A 22,308-nucleotide genomic window follows, 5' to 3' on the forward strand; every position below is an offset into this window, starting at 1 on the left:
AAGGAGTTGCTACAATCACTATTCAGAAACGTGCTCCTCTTGCTTCTTAAAATAAGCATAATCCATTTTGGAATTAATAAAGCAGATGAATAGAGTTGCACCTGAGGAAATTAAGGGAAAGATTCAAAACCTAAATTGTTGCTGTTAAGTCACATTTCTTAGACACCTGCTGATATTTTGTGTAATTTGGATTTGAACTTTGGATAGACAATAGTAATTCTATGCAACTATGTAAGCTAGTTGGTATCAGTATTGTTCACAGAATAGGTAACTCATGCATTCTTCCACTACAATTTAGCATACAAGAGAATATCATTTAAGTAGGGCCATCTTTGCCTGGATTTCTCTTTTCTTCACAAATGAACTATATGTTTATACTTTAATAAAGATTGATTTGATAAAGGAACTATTGTGTTTCTGGAAGAGGCTCTCTGCCAAAGGGAATCAGTGAGGAGCCTTGTTTGCACATCCAGTTTTTCAGAAGCACAGCAATTCATTCTTCTGTTGATGCAGTCCTATAAAACCAAAATTACACAGCTCAATAACATCTTGATTAAAAGGATCCAATTATTCAAAGAAGATACATTTTGAAGAATTGAAAGTGATGCAGATTAACTCAAGACAACCAGAATTACTTCTGAAGTTTAAAGGATGGGTGTGAGAAGGGACAGAGGCTGGATTCACATATGACAAGCCATGGTTTGGCTGGGTTCATAAAACATATTAAGCCGTCAACCTTGGGACACAGCCAGCATTCTTGTTTCTCCATTATAGCCCCAGAATTGTGGAACAATCTCCCCCAGAATTTAAATTGGTCCTATGGTTGCTTTTTTGGAAACATGTTAAGATGGATCTCTTCCAGAATGCTGTGGATAATGCTATCTGGTTATTACAATGATGTTCCGGTATTAGGTATGTTTTTAATTATTATTATAATTTACTTTGGATGTTTTAATTACTTGAATTAAATTATATTTTTAGTTTATCCTGAAGTTTTTATTGTCTTTGAATTGTGTTATTGTGGTTTTAACCACCTAGAGTTGTTTCTGAAATATGATAGTATACAGGTTTTACAAACCATAACAATCATTAATGTTATTTTTATTAAATTTATACTCTGTTTATACTAAACCTTGAGACAGGTCACAAAAATTTAAACCAATTATGGTTTAAAGTCGTGATCAGCAACATGGTGCCTGCACAAATGTAACTTGTGATGTCATTAAGTGATGCCCCCATACCTAGCATTTAAAATTTCACATCTTTGAGTACTGGCATGAAAACTCATGAGGTTTTGGCTGTTTAAAATGTTTTAATTTAAAACAACTTAATTGTGCCCATGACATTGTATGAAATCATATGATACCACCATTTGAAAAGATTGCTGACCTTTTGCTTTGTGAGATATGGAGTCCACATCACAAATAGTAGTTTAGTAGCCCTAAATGCCCCAAGCCTTATCCATTATAGTCTGTAGGTCTACAATTGTATACCTTGCCAAAATAATTGCTTGTTTGTCAGGTTAGGTTCTTCTATGAGTGGTTTAGATCCATTGAACCTCAGCCTTTTATTTTTTTCCAAACAAATGGAATGTTGGAAAAAATTATTTAAAGACACTCAGGACTTTATCTGTCCAACAGCAAGATAAGTCTCTAAAAACAACAGAATTGGACCAAATCTGGTGTGAAGAGAAAAGCCACCAAAAGAAAGATGAAGTAAAAAAATGGTCCTGATCAAGCCAGGGGATGCAGAGAAAAACATTCTTGAAAAAATTATCCAATGCATCCCACTGAGAAGAGGCTTGGAATGCTGCCATTTGCTAAATTCTGGGCCTCATCCCCTCTTCTCTACTGATCACAAGCTGCAGAATGGCACATACTCAGCCTACCTCATGTTTCCCCATGCACATATGTACAAATATAAGGGAGAGCAGAAACTCAACAATAGAAGAACATAGATGCCTTCTATGACCACTGTTGGTAAAGGGGTAGAAAAAAATTCTAGAAGCTTTGTTCATCATGCTTTCTGAACCTTGTTCCCATGCATCTCAAACTCTTTATAACTGCTTTAGCTACAGGTCTTGCTTTCACTCATGTTAAGTAATGGTTTGCTTAACTGTGATTTATTCATCAAGCTGTAACTGGTTGGGTTTATACAATATGCTAAGCCAAAAATCATTATATATAAACTAAAGGGCTGGGCTTACCCAGCAAAGTAATCTACAAATAAGCAAAGCTCATAATGGCTCAATACAGTTGGTAAACCAAGATTTATTATGGCTCGGTATATTGCAACCATAACAGATATCAAACAGAAACTAGTCAATAGTACTATAGCGGGTTAAGAGACTTTTCCCTGTTTATGCAGTTTTCAGGTCAAACTGAATACTGTGAATTCAAGTAGGATATTGTACATCAATACACACCATACTTATTTTTGTCAAGTTGTTAGCAGTCAAAGTATGATTTGAAATTTGTATTTGAGCATCCTCAAAATATTCAGAAAAAGGGATACAAATTCAGTTTGAGAAGTCAAGAAGTAAGCACCATACTATTTTCTATTAGCTTGCTATTTTACCATTTTTATTTTTAAGCCAAGATTTTCCTTCTGATCAGCTCTAACCCCTACATAGACCTGACAATGCCAGATCTCGTTCTTATGCAGAAGGCTATATAAAAAGGAAAAGAACAGCATATTTTTCCTGGTGAAGATTAGTAGTTTCTTCTTGCTCTTTACTCTCCACTTTTCAGAATATTGCTACTAGCTGTATTTTCAAAGAGTCTACAGTCAGCTGGTTCTCCTAACGGAAGATGTTATGAATAGAGCAATATGCCATCTATATCTATACCATCTCTCCCAACTGCTACTGCCTTGTGAACCATGTTTTATTTTTAAAAGAATACATTTTCCCCCCTTACATTAAACATCAATACCCGCACTTTACAAATTCAATCAATATGCAGTATTATTGCCAATAGTAGTAAGAATTCATTTAAATAAGAGTGATTGGGAAAAAGCAAATTTACAATGGTAATTCAACAACTGTATACTACAGCAGCTACTCATCTAAAAGGATACAACAGAGATTTGCAAAGAAAATGAGTTAAGAGCTTTTAGGAGATACCATAAACATTTGCTGTTCTACTTCATTGTAGACAGGTGGCAAGATTCTTCTTGACTTTGTCTTAACCCATGAATGTTCCATTATTTCTTTCAGAGGAAGTCTCATAGAAGGTGTACGGTTAAGGACTTTAGTGATTAGATCCCGGGCTCCATCTGATATCCAAGGAGGAAATTTAAAGTTCACCTTAGAAGTAAGTTGTTTTTTTAAAAAAGTTAGATTCTTTTATGAAAGCAATAATATTGTGCAAAGCTTAACTGAACCAGAACCTCAGTTTATCTGCTTCTCTACCTGACCTATCTTTCTTTTGTGCTTGACTGACACACCTGTTGCTGCTGCTTCTCCTGGCATAGGCCTTATCTGCTTATTGTATGGCAGAGGTGTATAATGACCATCAGCTCAAGGATCATACCAGGCTTTAGGTGGTATGTTGATAGCCACTCTGTCTGTGGATGCAACCAGGGCCCATCTGTGAGTTACAAAGGGTGAGATGGTACCACATTTCTTGTTAAATCCACCAACCCTGATAAATACAGAAGAGGGCCCACATTTTTGGTCCAACCTGCTCTGGAGGTCACAAAAGGAACACAGCAGCCCCTAGATCATATTGTTTGCACTCTTATTGTAAAGTTTCTTAAATTTCCTTCTGAGATCTGTGTCATATGACTAGAATAAGGTATGTTCGAGTTCCTCCTGGTCTCTTAAATGTAATCCTCTGAATTTTGATATACATTCATGAATAGACATAAGATCTGGCTGTGAGTTTCCAATTATTGGTTGTAAGCACTGTCTCACTTCAAGGATTTGGTTTGGAAGAACGTACCTCCTGTATTCGTCTGAATGTTTCCATACGAGTTGGTGCTTCAAAAGGTGCATATCCTGCAAGACACTCATAACAAAGGACACCCACACACCACACATCAACATTTTCATCATGGGGATTCCCCTCTATCATTTCTGGAGCAAGATAGTCTGTGGTGCCACATAGTGTTGTCCTCCTGTTTAAAAAGAAAAACAAGAAAAAATAAATTGTTCAAATCAGTGCATTTGTGATTCCTTTGCAGTCACTATTCAGTGAGATCCATGTGAAACCAGATTCAGTGAAGCCTGGAAAAATGCATCAGGTCATGCCCACAGAAAAGGCCAAAGATTAGCAATACTGTAGCACACATGTTTTGCACACATGTTTTGCACATATACATTCCATTTGATCTCTGTAAACTCTGCTCTAGAAGCCTCACAAAGGCTGGGAAAATATTTTAACATGAAGACTTGTAGTTATTAAAATTGTTTTATCCTACAAGCCAGTTAACAGCATTCTAACACAGCATGCTACAGAAACAGCAAAACATCTCGAAACAGAGCCAAGCAGCATGAATAAATCAATTAACTCTTTTCCACACAGAGAGCCTGTTCACTTAAAGACAGAAGTATTAAGACCAGATAGACTAGAGTTCAAAAACATTCCAGGAGAAGGCTGTAGCCAACTACTTCCATATTGTTACAAAGAAAACAACATGGATATTTCCATGAAGCCGCCAAAAGTAGGGCTTGAATTGTGGGAGGCCAGGTGGATGACCATCCGCAGGACCTCTGTTGGGAATAAGGATCTGTTGGCCCTGTCTCTTGAGCTACCAGCCATATCTCATACTGGGATGGGGAAAGGGAAGACAAAGCAGGACCTTGGATATTGATCCAAATGCGTGGATAATAAGTACGGGAAGAGACAGTCTTGAAAATTCTACATGGACTAGTTATCTGACTTGTCATACCCAACAGACTCATATTTTAAATGAAATCGGATTTAGCCTTGTGCAGAGCTGATAGCTTAAAAGTTCTTAATCTTTTATACTCAAGAATTTGAAATGCTGCCCTAGTTTCAGGTTCATCATGCAAAGACAACACAGTTTCACATGAGTAAGTAAGTTAGTCTGAATTTATCTTATAGGCCATTTCGTATATTTGGTTTTATAAGGAAATGTATATCAGCCAAAGGCCTACCTTAGCGAAGGAGCATGCACTGACCAGCCAAAGTCCGCCAACTTCAGCTCTCCTCTTAATCCTAAAAGGAGGTTTTCAGGCTTGATATCTCTATGGATCACTTTCTGAGCATGGCAGTACATCAGAGCATCAGCTATTTCTTCAATATACTGTTTGGATACATTATATAGTTAATCTTGGATGCCAACTCAGATTATCTATCTGCTGGGAATTCTGAAATCTGAATTTCCAACACATTGGCTATAATACAGATATTATATAATCTTTGACACCAAGGAATCTTCTTCCCATCAGTGCAACCAATGATTTTGCTGTTCTGTTAATTTTAACCAAATCTCACATAAGATATACAGTGTTGCTATGAATTGGGGAGAACTGAATAAGCAGAAAACTCTCAGCTTCTTTTGCTCTTCCTTCAGATTAATTATCACCTGTTTTCTCTGCAGGACTCCCAATGCAATATAGATAATTCTCCTTATTTTCATCCTTACAACAACTCTCTGTGGTATTGGTATCTCAGACAAAAACATTATGATTGCATCCTCCCATTAATCCAATTATATACATATTTTAACATGTTCGGTGCTGTTCGTATATCTTGGTTCTAATAGAACATATTCTATTCTATTAATCTAACAGAGTAGTACTTACTGTGGCTGTTCTATTATCATCAAATCGATTTTTTTTTTGTAACTCCTTGTACAGTTCCCCCTCTGGAGCATATTCCAGCATAAGAAAAATCCGTGTCTGATCATGAAAGTAGTTATACATCCTTAAAATATTTGGATGTCTAGAGAGAGGGTGGGAAAAAAAAAAGGAAGAAATCTATAACTGTGATTGGCGGTCAAAAAGGGCTTAATGGAAAACTGACTTTGGAAAGGAATGTTGATTTGACACTCCTATCCCAAAGATAGCCCATAAAAGCTAAGGGATAATCTGAGAAAATCAATGTTTCTCTCCCAACTAGGGGAAGGGGACAAGCTACCTTTGATTTTAAGTTTGAAATAGAGGCACACATTTGGAATCTGTATTTGACCTATACAGTACAATCTTTTAAAGGATGCTTTGCTTCAAAGCTTCAATTGAACCAGCTTTTGAAGTGGCACTTCACTTCAGAGCAGCCACGCTGCTTTGATCTGAATAATAACAGAAGCTTTAGTGTATGTGCAGAAGCACATTAATGCTAGAGTGAAGAAACCATCCAGATCAGATAGGCTTGTTTGGAGTCAAGGCAGTAGTGATTGTCTGAGTCTAAGGACTGCCTTGAATCAGAGCTCAGTGAAGTCTTGAGTCAATATAAAACTTATTCTGCACAGGTCTAATATGTATCTTTTCAGTGTTTGGGGATGCTGGCTATCTTGCCCTAAAGGGATGGCGAGCAGTGGATTTTGACTGTATGCTGAAACATACTATGCCTCTAGCAGTGCTCAATATTTATATTTCAAGTAACTGTTCCTAAACCCATAATCTTCCAGTGATCTCTTTCCAAAGGATGGAGTTAAATCAGGGGCAACAGGACAAGGATAACTCCATTAAACTAAGAACTCCAGATTCATCCCATGTCATTCCAGCTGTGTTACCTGAGATGACTTAGGATTTCTATCTCTCTTCGAAGCTGATGTTCCAGCTGAGCTTTCTCCAAGGCAGACTTGAATATGACTTTTAAAGCCAAGATGAAGTGGGTCTTCTTCTCTCTGGCCAGGTAGACTGCTCCAAATCTCCCCTTCCCAAGTGGTTTGCCAAATTCAAAGTCTCCTGTGCTCCATATTCTCCTGTAACCCAGAGGTGAACATGAAAGCTAATAATATTTTCTTTACCAATCAAATACTGGTATGGGCTCTTCCTCACATTCCTATTAACTGTGGCATGAAGATGCCTTATTAAACTTTTTTCAACATACACAGAGTTACTTTTCATATTTATAGAATCAAAGAGTTGGAAAAAACCTAAGAGGTCATCAAGTCCAACTCTCTGCACACTACTTCACTATACCATCTCTGATAGAGACTATCCAGCCCATTTGAGAACCTCCGATGTAATGGATGGCATGAACAGGGAAGATTCTGGAATGGAACTTCAAGGTTGTCAGGAGGGGGGAGAGACATTCCAGGGCAAGCACCTCCTCAGCCCACAGCAAGAGTATGGGAAGACGAAGAGGATGAGGCTGGCCCCTCCCTAGAGTCTCATGGTTATAGCCACTAGTTGCTTTAGCATAGGTTTAGTCTGGCAAGATTTTGTCTATTAGGTGCGAGCTAATAAAGGAACTGAACTGTACTGGATTGCCTCATTGCTGTTCTTGGGCTGAACCTGACATCCAGTGAAGGTGAAGAAACCACTCTATGTGGTAACCTGTTCCACTGACTGACAGCTCTTATTATGAAGAAGTTCTTCCGAATGTCTAATCTGTATATACCTTCTTTTTTCCCCTAGTCTTGGTCTCTGGAGCATGAGAATAAATCTGGATCCTCTACAATGTGGCAGTCTTCAGATATCTGAAGACAGCTATCATGTCCTCTCTCAACCTTATCTTCTGCATGCTAAACTTATCTAGATCTTTTGACCATTCCTTGTAGGACTTGGTTTCCAGTTCTTTCACCATCTTGGTATCCCTTCTCTGGACTTTGATTCTAGGGTGGTAGTGGGCAAGCTATCCAAGATGGAACTATTGAATCATTGTATGGAGGAGATCAGACATAATTATTAACTATTTATATTTGATTGTTAGTTGCTCTGAGTGCCCAGTGAGTAGAAAGATGAGATATAAAGTGAAATTGAATTATATTTCACATTACATATTTTCATCTGAATAGTTTCCAGCTGAGATGCATTTGCCCAATTCTCTAGAGATTTCTTTTTAAATAAGAAACATGAAATATTTCAGAAAGAGTTTATCAGCACTATAGATGAATAATAGCTTACAATTCAGTGTTATCAAAACCACATTGGGCTAGTAAGACACATATAATCATTAGTGAGGAAATGGCCTAAGTAAACCATATTATGGTAGATGGACCAGTAATAAAAAGGCATGGGTACTCCAAATAATATGATTTGGATTAACTGTGACCAAATGGAATATCATAATATGTAAACGTGAACAAGTCTAAAAAAAACCTCAGTTGAAAGGAACTGATCAGCAAAAGCATTCAAGAATGAAGAACAGGCATAAAACTTCTGTGCTGTACAGAGATAAATTTTCCTATCAGAAAGCAAACATATTTCTCTGAAATATGGAGGCTCCTCCATGCAACATATCCTACCTTTAGAATACCATAATAGTTACCTGGGAAGTTGAGAACCAGGGACACCATTGGTATTTGCTTTTGATTCACTTTTCTCCCCTGCTAAACAAATTTACATTGATTTAGGAACACAGTTATCTTCATCATCTAAAAAGCTGTTGCTTGTGATACTCAATAGTTACATTAGAGATCTATTTTGGATCCAGTCAAAGGCCTTTCTGCTTTAGCATTCCGTAAAATCAGTAACCAATAGATTGCAAGAGAATTCCACAAACATGTGGCAGCATTCTCTTGCTTAGGATCTCCAGGAACAGTACTAATATGCATAGACTTTATGATCACTGATAGCTGTATATTCTCCATGGCTTTATCTAGTCCTCCTTTAAAGCTAGCTAACTGGGTAGCTATTAGTATCTCTGTCCTGAATTTCCTTTCATCCAGATTCACCGGGTACTCCTGTATTCTAGTATTATGAGAAATCTCTTTTCTCCATCTGTGCATACTGCTGTACCTTGTGTAAAGATGGAGCAAGTTAGGATGGAGAGAGCTGTAAGAGTATAAGAATATGATTGAGCTCAGTGACAACAGAGGTCAAATATCAAAAGAAAAGAAAGATCAATGCAGCACTGAGATGGAGGGCAGGTGAGAGAAGAAGACAGTGTGAAAAGCATAAAAGGAGGAAAGAAAAAGAGCAGACTCATCTTAATATTTGTATAACCTATTGCTCAAGACAGAGATAACTGATGGTTTTTCTCTCTATCAAGTACAAGAAATCAAAATTATTGGAGGCAGTTATTGCTCTGTAAGATGGACAACTTGTTAGGATACTTAAATACAACAAATTACCCAAATCTGATTAAGTTGTCACATGACGCCTGTAGTAACATACCCTTTGATTCTATTCCTTTGTTTTTCTTTAGGAGATTCTTGAATTTTGGAGGCAATCCTCCCTGAGACATACAAACGGAGAGAGAAGAACTACTGAGCCGCTTCTTCAAAGTTCTCTGTTGCGCAGCAGAACCAGGCAAAATTGATTGAGTAGCACATGGCTGGGCAAACAATCCAAGAGACATTAATATAACCACCTAATAGTCAACAGCAAGAACTTTAGCAGTTCATCCCCAGGGAAAGAAGAAAATCAGATCCGAAGAGTCAAAATTAAATGATAAGTTTTATTTAAGTTTAGTTGGAGAAGATAAAGAGAAGATGTAAAGGGACTAAAATGTGCCCACAATCAAAACAGTATAATTTGGGGTCTAAAGTTTGCAAATGGCCCTGGAAAATCTCATTTGCAACTCCCAAAGCCCCCTTTTTTCTTATGCATACCTGCTTCAGGTATTATTTTAGAGGCTATATTAGAACTAATTAATATGATGGATTAGTAATTAGAGAGAACAGTGATCTACTTTGATGCAGAACTCCTTTGATATTGATACCAAATGTGTATTACTAGTAGGGAAAAATTATGAAGAAATGTTTAGCTTTTGTGAATGTTTACATGAACTTGATTTTATACGTTCTGTTTATTAATTCTACTTCCATACTGCCAAATCCATACAGACCCATAGCAGTATTCAAAACAAATATTATAAATTATTGAAATGATACAGTAAAAACTTTATAACCTATTAGAAATATATGAATTACCCTGGATTTGGGTTAGTACTCTGCATGGACTTTAGTTGGTGGGATGCATACGCAATGCTTTGTTGGGTTACAAGCTAGTTTCTCCATTATAGAGGTTCTCATTTGCATAGAATAGAGGGACATGGTTGAGCCAAAACTGCCCTTTGGTTGTACAGGAACTTCTACATGAAAAAGTAGTAGAAGATATTAATCTCTCAGCTGAATGGAAAGTGGATATAAGAAAAGAGGGTGGAGAAGCTGCTCAGAAGAGTGAGAAGCATTATGTTCCAGGGTAAGCAGAAGTTACACTAATGGGAAATGTGAAGAAGGATACTTGATAGAATGATGGAGTGAAAAAGGCTGTGGATGAAAAAAAAATGTAAGAGAATGCAGCTGCAAAAATGAAGATGAGAGAAAGATATTGCATGATGGATACACAGAAAAAACGATAGTTTCAAAGAGAAGAAGGAAAGATTAAAGTTAAGAGAGGCAGAAAAAAAATCAGGAGTGATTTTGTTGGAAAAATACAGCACTGGAAGTAAAAGAGGGAAAGGAATTAAAAATAAAAGTGTTGAAATGATTTGGGGTGAAAGTGAAATGAAGGAACACTCTTAGGAGGGTTTCATGGGAATAGCAGGAATATGTTTCCTGCTATTCCCATGAAACCCTCCTAAGAGCATTCCTTCATTTTGCTTTCACCCCAAATTGAACCAAAATCCTATAAAGTTTCATGTCTGGGGGGAAAATTGAAAGGAAGTCATAAATGCTGTGAGAATGTTGAAAAATGATTAAGATTACAGGTATAAATGGTATAACTGCAGAAATTTATGCAAACATTGGTATGCTACTTATTTCAATAACCTGGGTTGGCTTTTAATATGCATACATTAAAACTTCCATAAAACCAATCCAACATTAAAACAAGATTGGTTGATGACCTCAGTTAAAATCTTCCCCACCAAATAACCTATGGAAGTGGGCTATTTTCATCAGTTTCCCAAAGGATAAAAGGATGGGAGCTAATCTAACCTCAGAGGGAAAGCTATTCCAAAATGAGGGGATTGCCATATTAACAGTAGTCAAGCATGCCAAGTAGGGGGCTAAAATAGACTTTGATATCCCACGTGACATTAATGACATCTACTAGAAACCAACCAGGCACTAACCTTTTTGCTAGTATTGCAGTGGTATATATCTGTAGTCTTCTGGGTATCCATCAGTCCCCAAGGGCAATAAGCTAAAGAGAAAAATCATACCATCTCCAGTTATTAGACTTTAGCCTGTCTTGTGGTGGCTGTTTTGGTATTTCAAGAACCTAGTACTTCTCAGGGTTGGTGGACTCTGATGGCAACTGAGCTTTCCATCTGATCTCATGAGTATTGGGAAAACAACATGTGGTGCTAGAATCTTATATAAGATAGAGGCATTCAGGGCACATATTGTAAATAACTTTTCCCACTTCTGAGTTGAAGTGAATAAATGTATCCTTGAGTTGACCAAAAAAATCAGACCGGCATGAAATGTATTGCCCCCATTCCTAATCTCTATCTTCCTGTATTCCTTGTCATTGCCAGTCATCTGTCTTCCCTCCAAGGTAATGGGTAGCAAAACTTGAAAGACTTTACAGATCTTGAGGTGCTGTTGGATAATGTTAGAGGAAAATACTACACTAACATTAGTATAGCTAAGGATGGCATAAGCCTGTCTAACTCAGATGGATACAAACTCATGGAGACACAGCAGAAAAAAGATGTTACCAGGGCATGTTGGTGTTATAATTAACCACAAACAGGAAAAGAATCTAAGAGCAACTTTAGTGACCGCAACCAAGTTGTTGTGTTGTAAATTGTGATATAATTTTCCTTCTTTTTAATTAGCAGAACCTATGGGCTCTAAATATCCTAGGGCAGAGCTCAAGTGGTTGGCTTCTTAGTACACATCATAGAATCCCAGCATTTATATTGAATGAAAATGATGGTGCTGACTTTCAAACATATAATGTTGGGATTGGATATTGTACTAAGCCATAATTTACCTAGTTTGTTGACCAATGATCTGTGCTTATATATCACACTTAGCATAAATGGCTAGGTTTACCCATTATACTAAGCCAAACCAAACAAACCAGTTTATCACTTAGCACATGTGAATCTAGTTGTAAAGCAATTAACATACAAATCCATTCATCATTCTGCTAGAATCCTTTCAAACTCTGAACACATGGGATGGCATTCACAAAATAACCATGGCTTCTGAGCCGCTATAAAACAGTCAATTTGAATTACTCCCAAAAAACAACAACATGGCAAACACTATCCAATACATTAATGTTAAGATTCATAACACAGCATATACCATGAACTTGAATAAAATATAAACACATATAGATCTGAATAGTGTTCATCTTCCTTGAGAATTCTTGTGCATTATTTTAATCTTATTATCCCTTTAAAATAGCCTAATTTACACACCACACTAAGCCATAATATAGTTAACCATAATTTATTTCATTGGTAGATTCACACAATTCACTACACCATATTCCAATGGCTGAGTTCACACAATACTAATCCAAAACTAAACAAATCATATTATGGCTTAATACAATGTACAAAGCACTTAGCTGTGCAAATCACCTATGTCTCCTGTCACAATATACTACCTACCAGAATAACCCAACTTGAAAAATGGTTTGAAACTCCAAGACACCAAGAGATGACTGTAGGTACCTTACCACATATCTTTTCTACTATGGCTAGAAAAATAATTACCTGCAAGCCTTATCTCTCAGCTCAACAGAAGTATGCAAAGGCAACTTTTGATTGGCCAGAGTAACAGTCAGTTCTGTTTTAGATACCTGTCAACATTTCTCCTCTTAAAGATAGATTTGGTCTCCCTTTGCATTACAACATTTTGCTGCCCTCACTTAGCCACTGGAGGGCAGAGCAACACTGTCTATTGTACAGAAGCAACTTCCTCTTAGCTGTGGTGAAAGTCAGTTGCAGTGATAATTTGTGGCTTTGCCCTTATTCTTTGGGGTTCATCAAAACTGTGTCCAGGCATTAGTCAATTTGTTTTGTAACTTTGCTGTTTAGGAGTTGTTTTATAACATTGGTTATAAAATAGTGCTTCCCATTATTCTCTAAGGCACCATCTTAGGGCATCCGGAAACTGAATCATGGCTCTAAATCCAGCATTTTTGTTGCCTGTTTGACTTTCAAGTTCTCTTGTACACCTTTAAAAACAACAGCAGTAGCACCACTGTCAAGCTAAGCAGAACAACCATAGCTACAACTTTATAAATTACATTTAGAAAGTATTTCTCTATCTAAAGCAAAAGAAAATGGAACCATATGTCAGTCTGAAACTGGAAAGCAAAGACTTGCATCTTTTCTGCTTCTAGAAAAGCTGTTTGGGGAGAACTTTTGGCAGCCTTTCATTTCTTTGGCTTTATAGTTTTTTAAAAACATAATTCAGAGAATTTATATATTTTGAGGAAGCTTTGGACAGGGCAGGGGTGGGCTTGGATTTAGACAGAAAAAGGAAGGTGTTCCTTCCCCACTGCTGAACTGCTAGACCATAATCTTGTACTTCCCTGGAACCCTCCTTCCTTCCTTCCTTCCTTCCTTCCTTCCTTCCTTCCTTCCTTCCTTCCTTCCTTCCTTCCTTCCTTCCTTCCTTCCTTCCTTCCTTCCCTCCCTCCCCAACCATGTTTTGGAATCATGAATCTCCTGCCTTGTTTAATATGGCTTCTGGTTAGCCTTCCCCAGCCTGACACCCCAAGAGGAATTTGGAAGAATCCCAAGGAAATCTGGGAGTTGCAATCAAAACATACATGGAGGATACTATCCCCAGGATATTTATCCAGTTGGAGCCTGGACAAAAATTGTCCAGGATGGTTGGTTTCAGCAATGGTCTCTTAAGGAAAAGGCACACCTCAGTCTCCTTTAAGGCTGAGGGAACCACTCCCTCCCACAGAGAAGCAGACACTACTGCATGGTCCCAGTGGCAGATCACCTCTTGGGCAATCTTAACCATGCAGGAGCAGCCTGGATCTGAGAAACAGGTGGCCAAGCACCCAGAGAACCATGTCCATTTTGTTGAGAGTCCCAGAATCAAACTATCACTATAGGCTGTGAGAGTCCCATTTCTCTCTCAAACATGTCTGCCTGAATAGCTAGACCAAACCAGGAAATCAACTCCACAGGAAGGCTAAAATTACTTTTATTGAGACTGGATATAATAACAGAATATGGTAAGTCTGATTGTGATGTACCTCCTCCTACTTCTTATACAGTAAATTAGGGTGGTGTCTGCCTGAGCTGCTTCCAAATATTATCTTGTTGCTCTGGATATAACCTGCCAATGTGTGCACTATATCTCTGGTCATTTTCTACCTAAAGCCAAAGGGTTTTTTGCACAACAGCCTCACGTTGCCTCCCTCCTCTGCTGAAATGGCTGGAAGTGAACTAGCTTAAGAAAGTGATATCCAGATTTCAGACCCTTCCTTAGCTTTGGCAATGATGCTGGCCAGGAGTTCTGCCTGGACAGTGGTTACCACAGTAGATTCCCTTATTTCCTTATTCCTCCTGCCCATATAAGGAAAGAAAGGACCAATCACTTTCTATTCTGTGGGTGGGTCTTTGCGGACATGTGATTTCTGTTGATAGATTTCTGTATGAGGTGCCATCTGTTGACTCTCCCTTGACCTGGCAGCTTCTTATCCATGCAGTGGTGGGGGAACCCTCCTTCCCCATCCTCCCATTCTTGTCACTTGGGTGTGAAGACATGCCCTTTCATGGTGGACTGGGGCCACGTTGAGGATCATGTTGTGCATTCCTGTCCTTGAGAAATGGTTGATAGGCTATCCTCACACCAGGCCAAGCAGGACGTGCAGATGAGCCAAAGTAACTTATTGATTCATGATGAATTCAAAGGCCTTTGTTTAATATTTGATCCAGCTATCTATAATGTCAAGATCATTAGAAGTGATACTTCTATTCCATGTTATACTGGTCAGACTGCACCTGGAATACTATGTCCAGTTTTGGTCACCACAAACAAAAGGATGCTAAGGAACTGGAAAGAGTGCAGAGAAGAACAACAAAGATGGTGAGGGGTTTGGAGGCTAAACCCTAGGAAGAGCAGTTAAAGGAATTTGATAGGTTTAGTCTAAAGAAGATTAAGGGGAAGTGTAGGACAAGAAGCAATTAGTAGAAATTTTACAGAGGGAGGTCCAAGTTCAAAATAAGGAGGAATTTCCTGACCACGAGAACTGTTAAGCAGTGGAATAGCCTGCCTTCTAGAGTCATAGTTGCTCCATCACTGGAGGTTTTCAAGTTTGGACAGCCGTTTGTCTGGAATGATCTGAAGATTCCTGCTCTGAGTGAGCAATCTCCAGGATTTTTATGTATGTATGCATACATTTGTGCCTTTGGGTCAGTGTTAACTTCTGACGACTGCCTGGACTAGTCCCTGCAGGTTTCTTGGCATGATTTCAGAAGTGGTTTGCCATTGCCTCTTTCCTGGGCTGAGAGAGAGTGATTGGCCCAAGGTCACCCCACTGGGTTTGCACCTAAGGTGGGACTAGAATTCATGGTCTCCTAGTTCTTAGCCTGGTGCCTTGACCACTACACAAAACTGGGTCTCCCAAAATTCCTTCCAGTCCTATAATTCTATGATTCTATGAACATTTACATGGGATCCATCCAGATATCAGCTTATTATGAATTAAGAGAATAGAATAGAATAGTACAAGATAGTATATAAGATAGTACAAGAGCCAGTATGGCATAGTGGTTAAGGCACCAGACTAGAAACCAGGAGGCCGTGAATTCTAGTCCTGCCTTAGGCATGAAAGCTGTTTGGGTGACTTTGAGCCAGTCCCTCTCTCTCAGCCCAGGTTGTTGTAGGGAAAATAGGAGGAAGAAGAGTATTAGGTATGTTCGCCACCTATAGTGATTTGTAAAAATAATAAAGGCAGGATGGAAAAAAATCTAAAATCTAAATATTTAAAATACAGCAGGATACAAATAACCACAAAAGCTTAGAAATAGGCAAACTACTTTTTTGGGGTAAACTTCTAAAAACATTGTGGATATTCAGAGAAGAAAGCATTAACAAACAGGGCAAACATTTTCATTCAATTTCTTTATGAAATCTCCCACCACATTCCACACCAATGAAAGGAGTGAGAGGAAAGACAAATTTCATACTTTCCCAGTGAGAAAATAGTTCTTGTTCAAGTTCCTGGCAAGGAAATATCCCTACAACACAAGGATAGGTGGGGGACATATACAATCAGCAAGAAATGTGCATCTATTAAGAAATACATAGGGAAGATGCTGGGGTGATAGGAGAGGAGCAGGATTGATGAAACCCATGACCAAAAGGACAGGCAAACATTTCCCAAGGAAATTCCTGCATAGCTCTTTCGTAGATGTGCTCTCCCTACAACAAAGCTCTATGCAGAAATTGCTGGGGCTTTCAGTAGCAGTTAATTGAACTGAAACAGCTGGCCCAGATGCTAACAACAGATTTGGCCAGACAGAAGTGTCAGCCTCCTGTTTGAAGTGGGTGCCAGAATGCATATGCAATGCCAAAGTTTGCATGATCTGCTGTTTAACTAGAGGAAAACAGAGAGAAAAGATATTCCTTTTCCTCTTATCCTATTTCTCCAAAATAACAATCATTCTAAAGTAGAAACATGCTTGTAATTTGATTCTTGGTTTTAAATTCAGATGAAGCAGAGTTTCAAATTTGAATAGAAGCTAATTGAAATGGCAACTGCTCCAGATTTGGAAAACATGCTTCATTTTCTATAGGACATAGGGACAGGTTAAAAGGCTGTGGAAAGGTAACATTATGTGGTGGTGTGGCTTTCTTCATTAACCGTCCAAAATATCTTAGAGGGTTGTCTGGATGTGTTTTAAATATTTTCTTTGATTTTGGCATAGCATAATGCTATGTAAAAGGAAAGTCATAATGTTAATCTGCATTTAATGACAGTGTCATGGTTGGGAGGAATGTTGGACAGATGATGATAATTACAAATTGTCAAATCATGTGCAAAAGAAGATGATTCAGAAGTACTTCTAAAATATTGGGCTGAATTTGCTTGGAAAAAAACTCTTCTTTGGAAAAATACAGCTCCGTGCCTAATCTGTTTTCTTCTTTCTGCTTGCTTCAGAATTTTTTTAAAATAATGCCAACTACACCCTGCTGGTTTTTAAGCCTGCATTCTTGTACAAGTGGTTTTTTTCTGTTGCAAGGAATTCAAATCAAAGCAATGAATTACCCTTGTTTGACCAAGACAATCCTTTCAAGATGATGCATTTTCTTCAGCAGATGTACTCACCATATGTCTGAAGAAACATCTGTGGTGAAAAAGTTTTGATGTCCAAATTATGCACACAGATGATCCCCAGATGCAGGCTTGTCTCTTCTTTTGAAGACAAAGTTTGGCCCTCTATGGAAGGAATCCCTCTTCCTTTTTTTTAAAGCCTCCACTGTGTGTCCTGCTTGTGCAAGTTGAAGGGATGCTTTTCAAATTGTGATAAGAAAAAATCTCCTTCCATACTTTCACCAAACACTTTCCTCACTGCTACTATTTCCATCTGTTTTTCCTTTAGGCCAAATCAGAAGTGGCCACAGATAATCCTGGAGCTACAACTTGGTGAGGGGCTTCTTCCAGTTAGCACTGTGCCTTCTGCTTGGTGTGGGAGGGGGCAGTTTTGGCATCTACTGGTAAGCCATCTACTGGTAAGCCTGACTGGTTCACCTCTTGCCTTCATGTGGCTTGTTTAGCTTTCGCTTAGTGTGTTGTGCGAACAGCCACTGTGCTTGGTGAACCATGGCTTAGGGCAGGATCATGCAACTTTTTTGGGCTGAGGGCATCAACAGACCTGAATGGCTGATCATGCAAAAACAGAGCAAGGTTTCTTAAAAAGTTTCAGAAAGGGGTGGTAGTGGGGAATCTCACATTGAATATTATTTTAATTAAGGTATTGCACTGTGAAATGTTAATGTAGATAGACAACAATAGTGATTCCTATTCCATCATATACATACTTTTTCTGAAATTGTCAGCCCTTCGGGGTAGTCCAGACAGGAAACCAAACCATGAGTACTAATACTAGCTTTATTGTAAGGTTACAGTAACAGAATCTTGCAAGTCTGACAGCATTTTCCCGCTCCCTTTATCTTCATGAAAACTAGGGAGGGACTTGTCTGAGACACTTGCTTGGATTACAGTTCTGCCGCAGACTCAGATTTCTTTTATCTGACCATTGTTCTTGATGGCGGCTTTTCTTCCTGTCCCTCAAGGCTATTCCTTCTTCCCATTACATCAGCAGGCTTCACTCAGCCTGGAAAGAAACCAGAAAGGTGTTCACTGAGAAATGTAAGAGTTGAATGAGCAGTGAGTCTCAGTGGGGATGGGAAAACACAGGGTGAAGAAAGTTCATTGACTTAATGGGCCATTGTTGAGTCAATAGCAAGATAATAAAAATATGGCTGTTGCTGACCAGCAGAGAATCTAGGAGCCCAGGACAAAATAGCTGTATGCAGGTAACACTGAGTCTTTAGGTCTTTCTCCACACGAACCTAAGCATGGCCAAATATGCCTTAGCGACCTCTTTTTCTGCTAAGTTCCCATGTTTTACCATAATCTCATTCCCAACCCATGCTGAGATATTAAGTCATCCTTAGCTGCACCAGAGTTGTGTTTTGCTGTTAGGTCAGTATCATCAAAGCAGCTTGAATATATATAAAATTGGATAGGCTTTGCCACTCATTATTTTGGAAGGAAATCAGGAGTTTGACTGGGAACAGAGCCAATAGAGGAAGGAGAGTGATTGGCTGTGGAGAAAGCAAGTTTGATGTCAGGATTGTTTTCAGCTCAGCAGTGGGAATTGGATTTTCGAGACAGACCTTAATAGATGGGCCTTATTTAAATTTCTCCAGTTCCCCTTTAAAGCTATTCCAGTTAGTGATCATAATGACTTCTTATGGTAATGAATTCCATAGGTTAATTGTGTATTGTATGAAGAAGTACTTTCAGCTTCATTGGACAATCTCTGGTCATAGGATTTTGGGAGAAAGAGACCGGCTTTCTCTGCTCCACGTTCTTCATGCTAAGCATGAGCCTGTACAAGACTCCAGTCATGTTGCCCCTTAGTCACCTTTTCTCTTAGCTAAAGAATCCCAAATATTTTATACATTTTTCATAAGGAAGATGTTCCAGATCCCAGATCATAATTTGGGTTGCCAATTTCTGCCTTTTGTGCAGCTCCATGATGTACTTTTTCAAATATGGCAATCATACCTACACATATTATTCTAAGTGTGGAATACAGGGAAGTACTTTAGCAAAATCTACATCACATGATCACCAGATTATCTAATGGGGCACATTGTACCGTTATATTATCATTACTGGGGAATTGTCTGGAGCACAATATATCTTGGATTAAAGGGAAGCCAGTGGGTTGTTTCTGCTTCTTGTTCTATGGTGTCTCCAAATGCTTGAGATTGACCCATAACATTTGTCTCTTGTGGGCTTTCCTTTTAGTTCTGGGGTCGAATTCAAATTAACTTTCTTTGCCCCAGGTGGAATATTCCTTCGGTCAACTTCCTTGTGATATTTATTGCTCTAAAATTGTTCCATTGTGAAAAGAGAAAACAGGTGGCACTCACATATGTTTATATTATGCACAGAAGACCAGAATGTCCTACGTAGGTGGCAAATAACTTTCTTAAGTGGTGGATTTTTATCTCAGTTTGGGGATGATACATCATTTCAATTAAAAAGTGACTCATTGTGCTTGAAATGAAATATACATATTGCATGATTCACTCACCAGAAGCATCCTTTTGATAGAGTTGTTCCTCAATTATAGAAATGAGCTGTGCTATATTAATGTGTGCGCAAATCTTTTGCTTCTCCCTCCATCTGGAATGATGATATCCTTAAAAACAAAACAAAAAAATATGCTGAGACAATTAGGCATGCAATAATCTGGCTAATTTTTGTTACAAACCATTCTTAATATGTATATTAATACTAATATATCTATTTGTTGGTTGAAATACCAAACACATATACACACACATATACATACTTATAAGAAACTACAACTAGTTTATGCCAGAAATCAAGCTTATTTAGAGGCCTTTAGACAAATCCATTGAACAGTCATAGGTAGGAAACATATGGACCACCTGATGTTGATGAACTACAATTCTCCTCATCCCTCACCATTGGCAATGCTTTCTAGGGATGCCTGTTGTTCAGGAATGTCTGAGTAGTCCAAAAGTTATTATTATTAGTTCTTTTGTTCAATTGCTCTTATTAATAGGAAGAAAAAATGGAATGTCTCTGGAAACAGTACTTACTGGCAAGCCCTTTAATATGATAGGGCTGAAGTGTTAATTCATTCCCAAGAATATTGACACCTTTGTTGGAGAAGACTCCTGAGAAGACTATTGACAGCCAAGTAAACAAACTAATGGATCACTGAATAAATCAACCAGGAGTTCTCACTCGAGGCAGAAATGACCAGGCTCGAATTATCCTGTTTTGGACACATTATGCAAAGACCCAGCTCTCTGGAAAAGGCTCTAATGCTGGGAATGGTGGAAGGAAAGACAAGAAGAGGAAGACCAGCAGCAAGGTGGATGGACTCAATTACAGTGGTGATGGGTGCACCATTGGAAGACCTGAAAGACCTGGTTAGGGATAGATCGTCATGAAGAAAGTCTATCTATGTGGTTGCTAGGAGTCGAAAACAATTTGATGGTACGTAATCAATCAAACCGTCAACCAACTGCATCAGAACACAGGCCCATTTTATTCAGCAGAGCAGTTTCCCATAATAGTCCATCCCACGTCCAGAGCTAGAAGACAGAAAGCTTTCTCTGCTCTTACCTCATTCATCCAGATATTTAGTGAATTCTGGGCATAGAGCTTTCATATAACGGTCATACCTAATTGTTGAATTCACACGTATTGAATGAATACTCTTCTGACACATCTAATTGATTATCCATTACCACTACTTCCAGGCCAGTGTATTCTTCAAACTATGTGTTGGCATGAAGAGTTCTGCCTTTGGTCTTTTCTGAATCTGCAGTCACTCAGGGCATTTGTGCATTTCTCTACTTTTACTCCCCAATCCTGCAGAAGTAACTTGAGGTAACCCACAGTGCTGACTACATTTATAAATCAATTATTATTCTTTCCACCTTACCAGTTGGACAATGCTAAAATATGATTCAGTCAATGCTCTGTGCCAGTCACATTTTTCATTTACGTTGTATTTATTTGGTGATTTGAGTAAAAAAAAAAAATCATCATGGTTCTTTTGAAGAAGAGCTGTAAAGCTGTCAAAGCACTATCCCTTTATGCAGGTTAAAAGATCTGCAAAATGGTAGTGTGATGCTAGGGCAGCTGAAATGCTAGGGAAAAAGTGGAGAAGTCTGGTGTACAAGCAAGGGTTCATACCCATGGAACAGTGCCCGCCCACGAGCTCTGCAGAGCTCCAATATTTCTAAAGTGGAGAAATCACTTTAAGTGTAGTTTGGGATATAGATGGCTAAATTCACAATAAATAGTCTCAATGTAGATTATGGAATGGCCTTGCATCCTGGTGGAGCTAATTCTAGAGCAATGCAAAACCCTCCATTAGAGTTCTTGAGCTATGATAAAATCTTCTGTCCTTTTTATCTGAATCATGCAGAACTTTCTATCAGCCACTATCACAGATGTCTTGCATCCTTGTGCCCTTCAGATATGTTGGAACTACAATTCCCAGAATTCCTAACCAGAGAAAGAAGTTCAGAATGCTACTCTATCCTATGGAAAAGAATGCAGTACACTCTTTGGGCTGTCTTCTGAAGCTGAGATCCTAGGCACGCTTACATTGAACACTCCACATATAAGAAGTATGACTGAGCCTTACTGGATCAGGCCAGCAGCCCATCTAATTAACATTCTGTTTTTATAATAGTCAACCAAATACATTAAGGAAGCTTTCAGAGGCGAGAGCTACCCATTATCTGATATTTTAGATATGCTCCTTGTGATTCAAGAAGTAGCATAGAGACATCAAGACTAATCTTTGGTCCAGTTTTCTTTTATACCAGCTAAAGTAGTGTCTATCACATGGAATCAGAATTCAGTTTGAATATGTTGTGCAAAGTGTTTTTAAAAAAATCTGTATTGAATCTCCTCACTTTTAGTTTTAATGGATGGCCCTGACTTTATTGTCAAATGGCAGAAAAGCTTCTACCATATTTTCTATAGCATGTTTATATCCC

At 38.4% G+C, this 22,308-nt stretch overlaps 1 protein-coding gene across 1 annotated transcript; it reads right to left on the bottom strand.

Annotated features, from left to right (window-relative positions):
* Nucleotides 1-2,939: 2,939 nt before the first annotated feature.
* Nucleotides 2,940-7,721, bottom strand: LOC103065812 (aurora kinase C-like). Its single transcript, XM_088154035.1, has 6 exons — nucleotides 7,645-7,721; nucleotides 6,703-6,894; nucleotides 5,774-5,912; nucleotides 5,123-5,271; nucleotides 3,945-4,119; nucleotides 2,940-3,307 (listed from the first exon to the last, which is right to left on the bottom strand). The coding sequence occupies exons 1-6, from the start codon at nucleotides 7,719-7,721 to the stop codon at nucleotides 3,104-3,106; spliced, it is 936 nt and encodes a 311-aa protein (XP_088010161.1). The 3' UTR covers nucleotides 2,940-3,103.
* Nucleotides 7,722-22,308: the final 14,587 nt, after the last annotated feature.

This window comes from Python bivittatus, unplaced genomic scaffold (genome assembly GCF_059951505.1).
Source record: "Python bivittatus isolate LINGU-HERP-01145 unplaced genomic scaffold, Pbiv_v1 ctg000700_np1212, whole genome shotgun sequence".
Taxonomy (NCBI): Eukaryota; Metazoa; Chordata; class Lepidosauria; order Squamata; family Pythonidae; genus Python; species Python bivittatus.

Excerpts from the sequence above, each read along its gene's own strand:
- LOC103065812 (XM_088154035.1), bottom strand. The coding sequence starts at position 7,721 with ATGGTGAAAGAACTGGAAACCAAGTCCTACAAGGAATGGTCAAAAGAT. Across the intron at positions 5,913-6,702 it reads GAAATCCTAAGTCATCTCAG|ACATCCAAATATTTTAAGGA; the intron begins GTAACACAGCTG and ends CCCTCTCTCTAG. Across the intron at positions 3,308-3,944 it reads CATTCAGACGAATACAGGAG|GTGAACTTTAAATTTCCTCC; the intron begins GTACGTTCTTCC and ends CTTACTTCTAAG.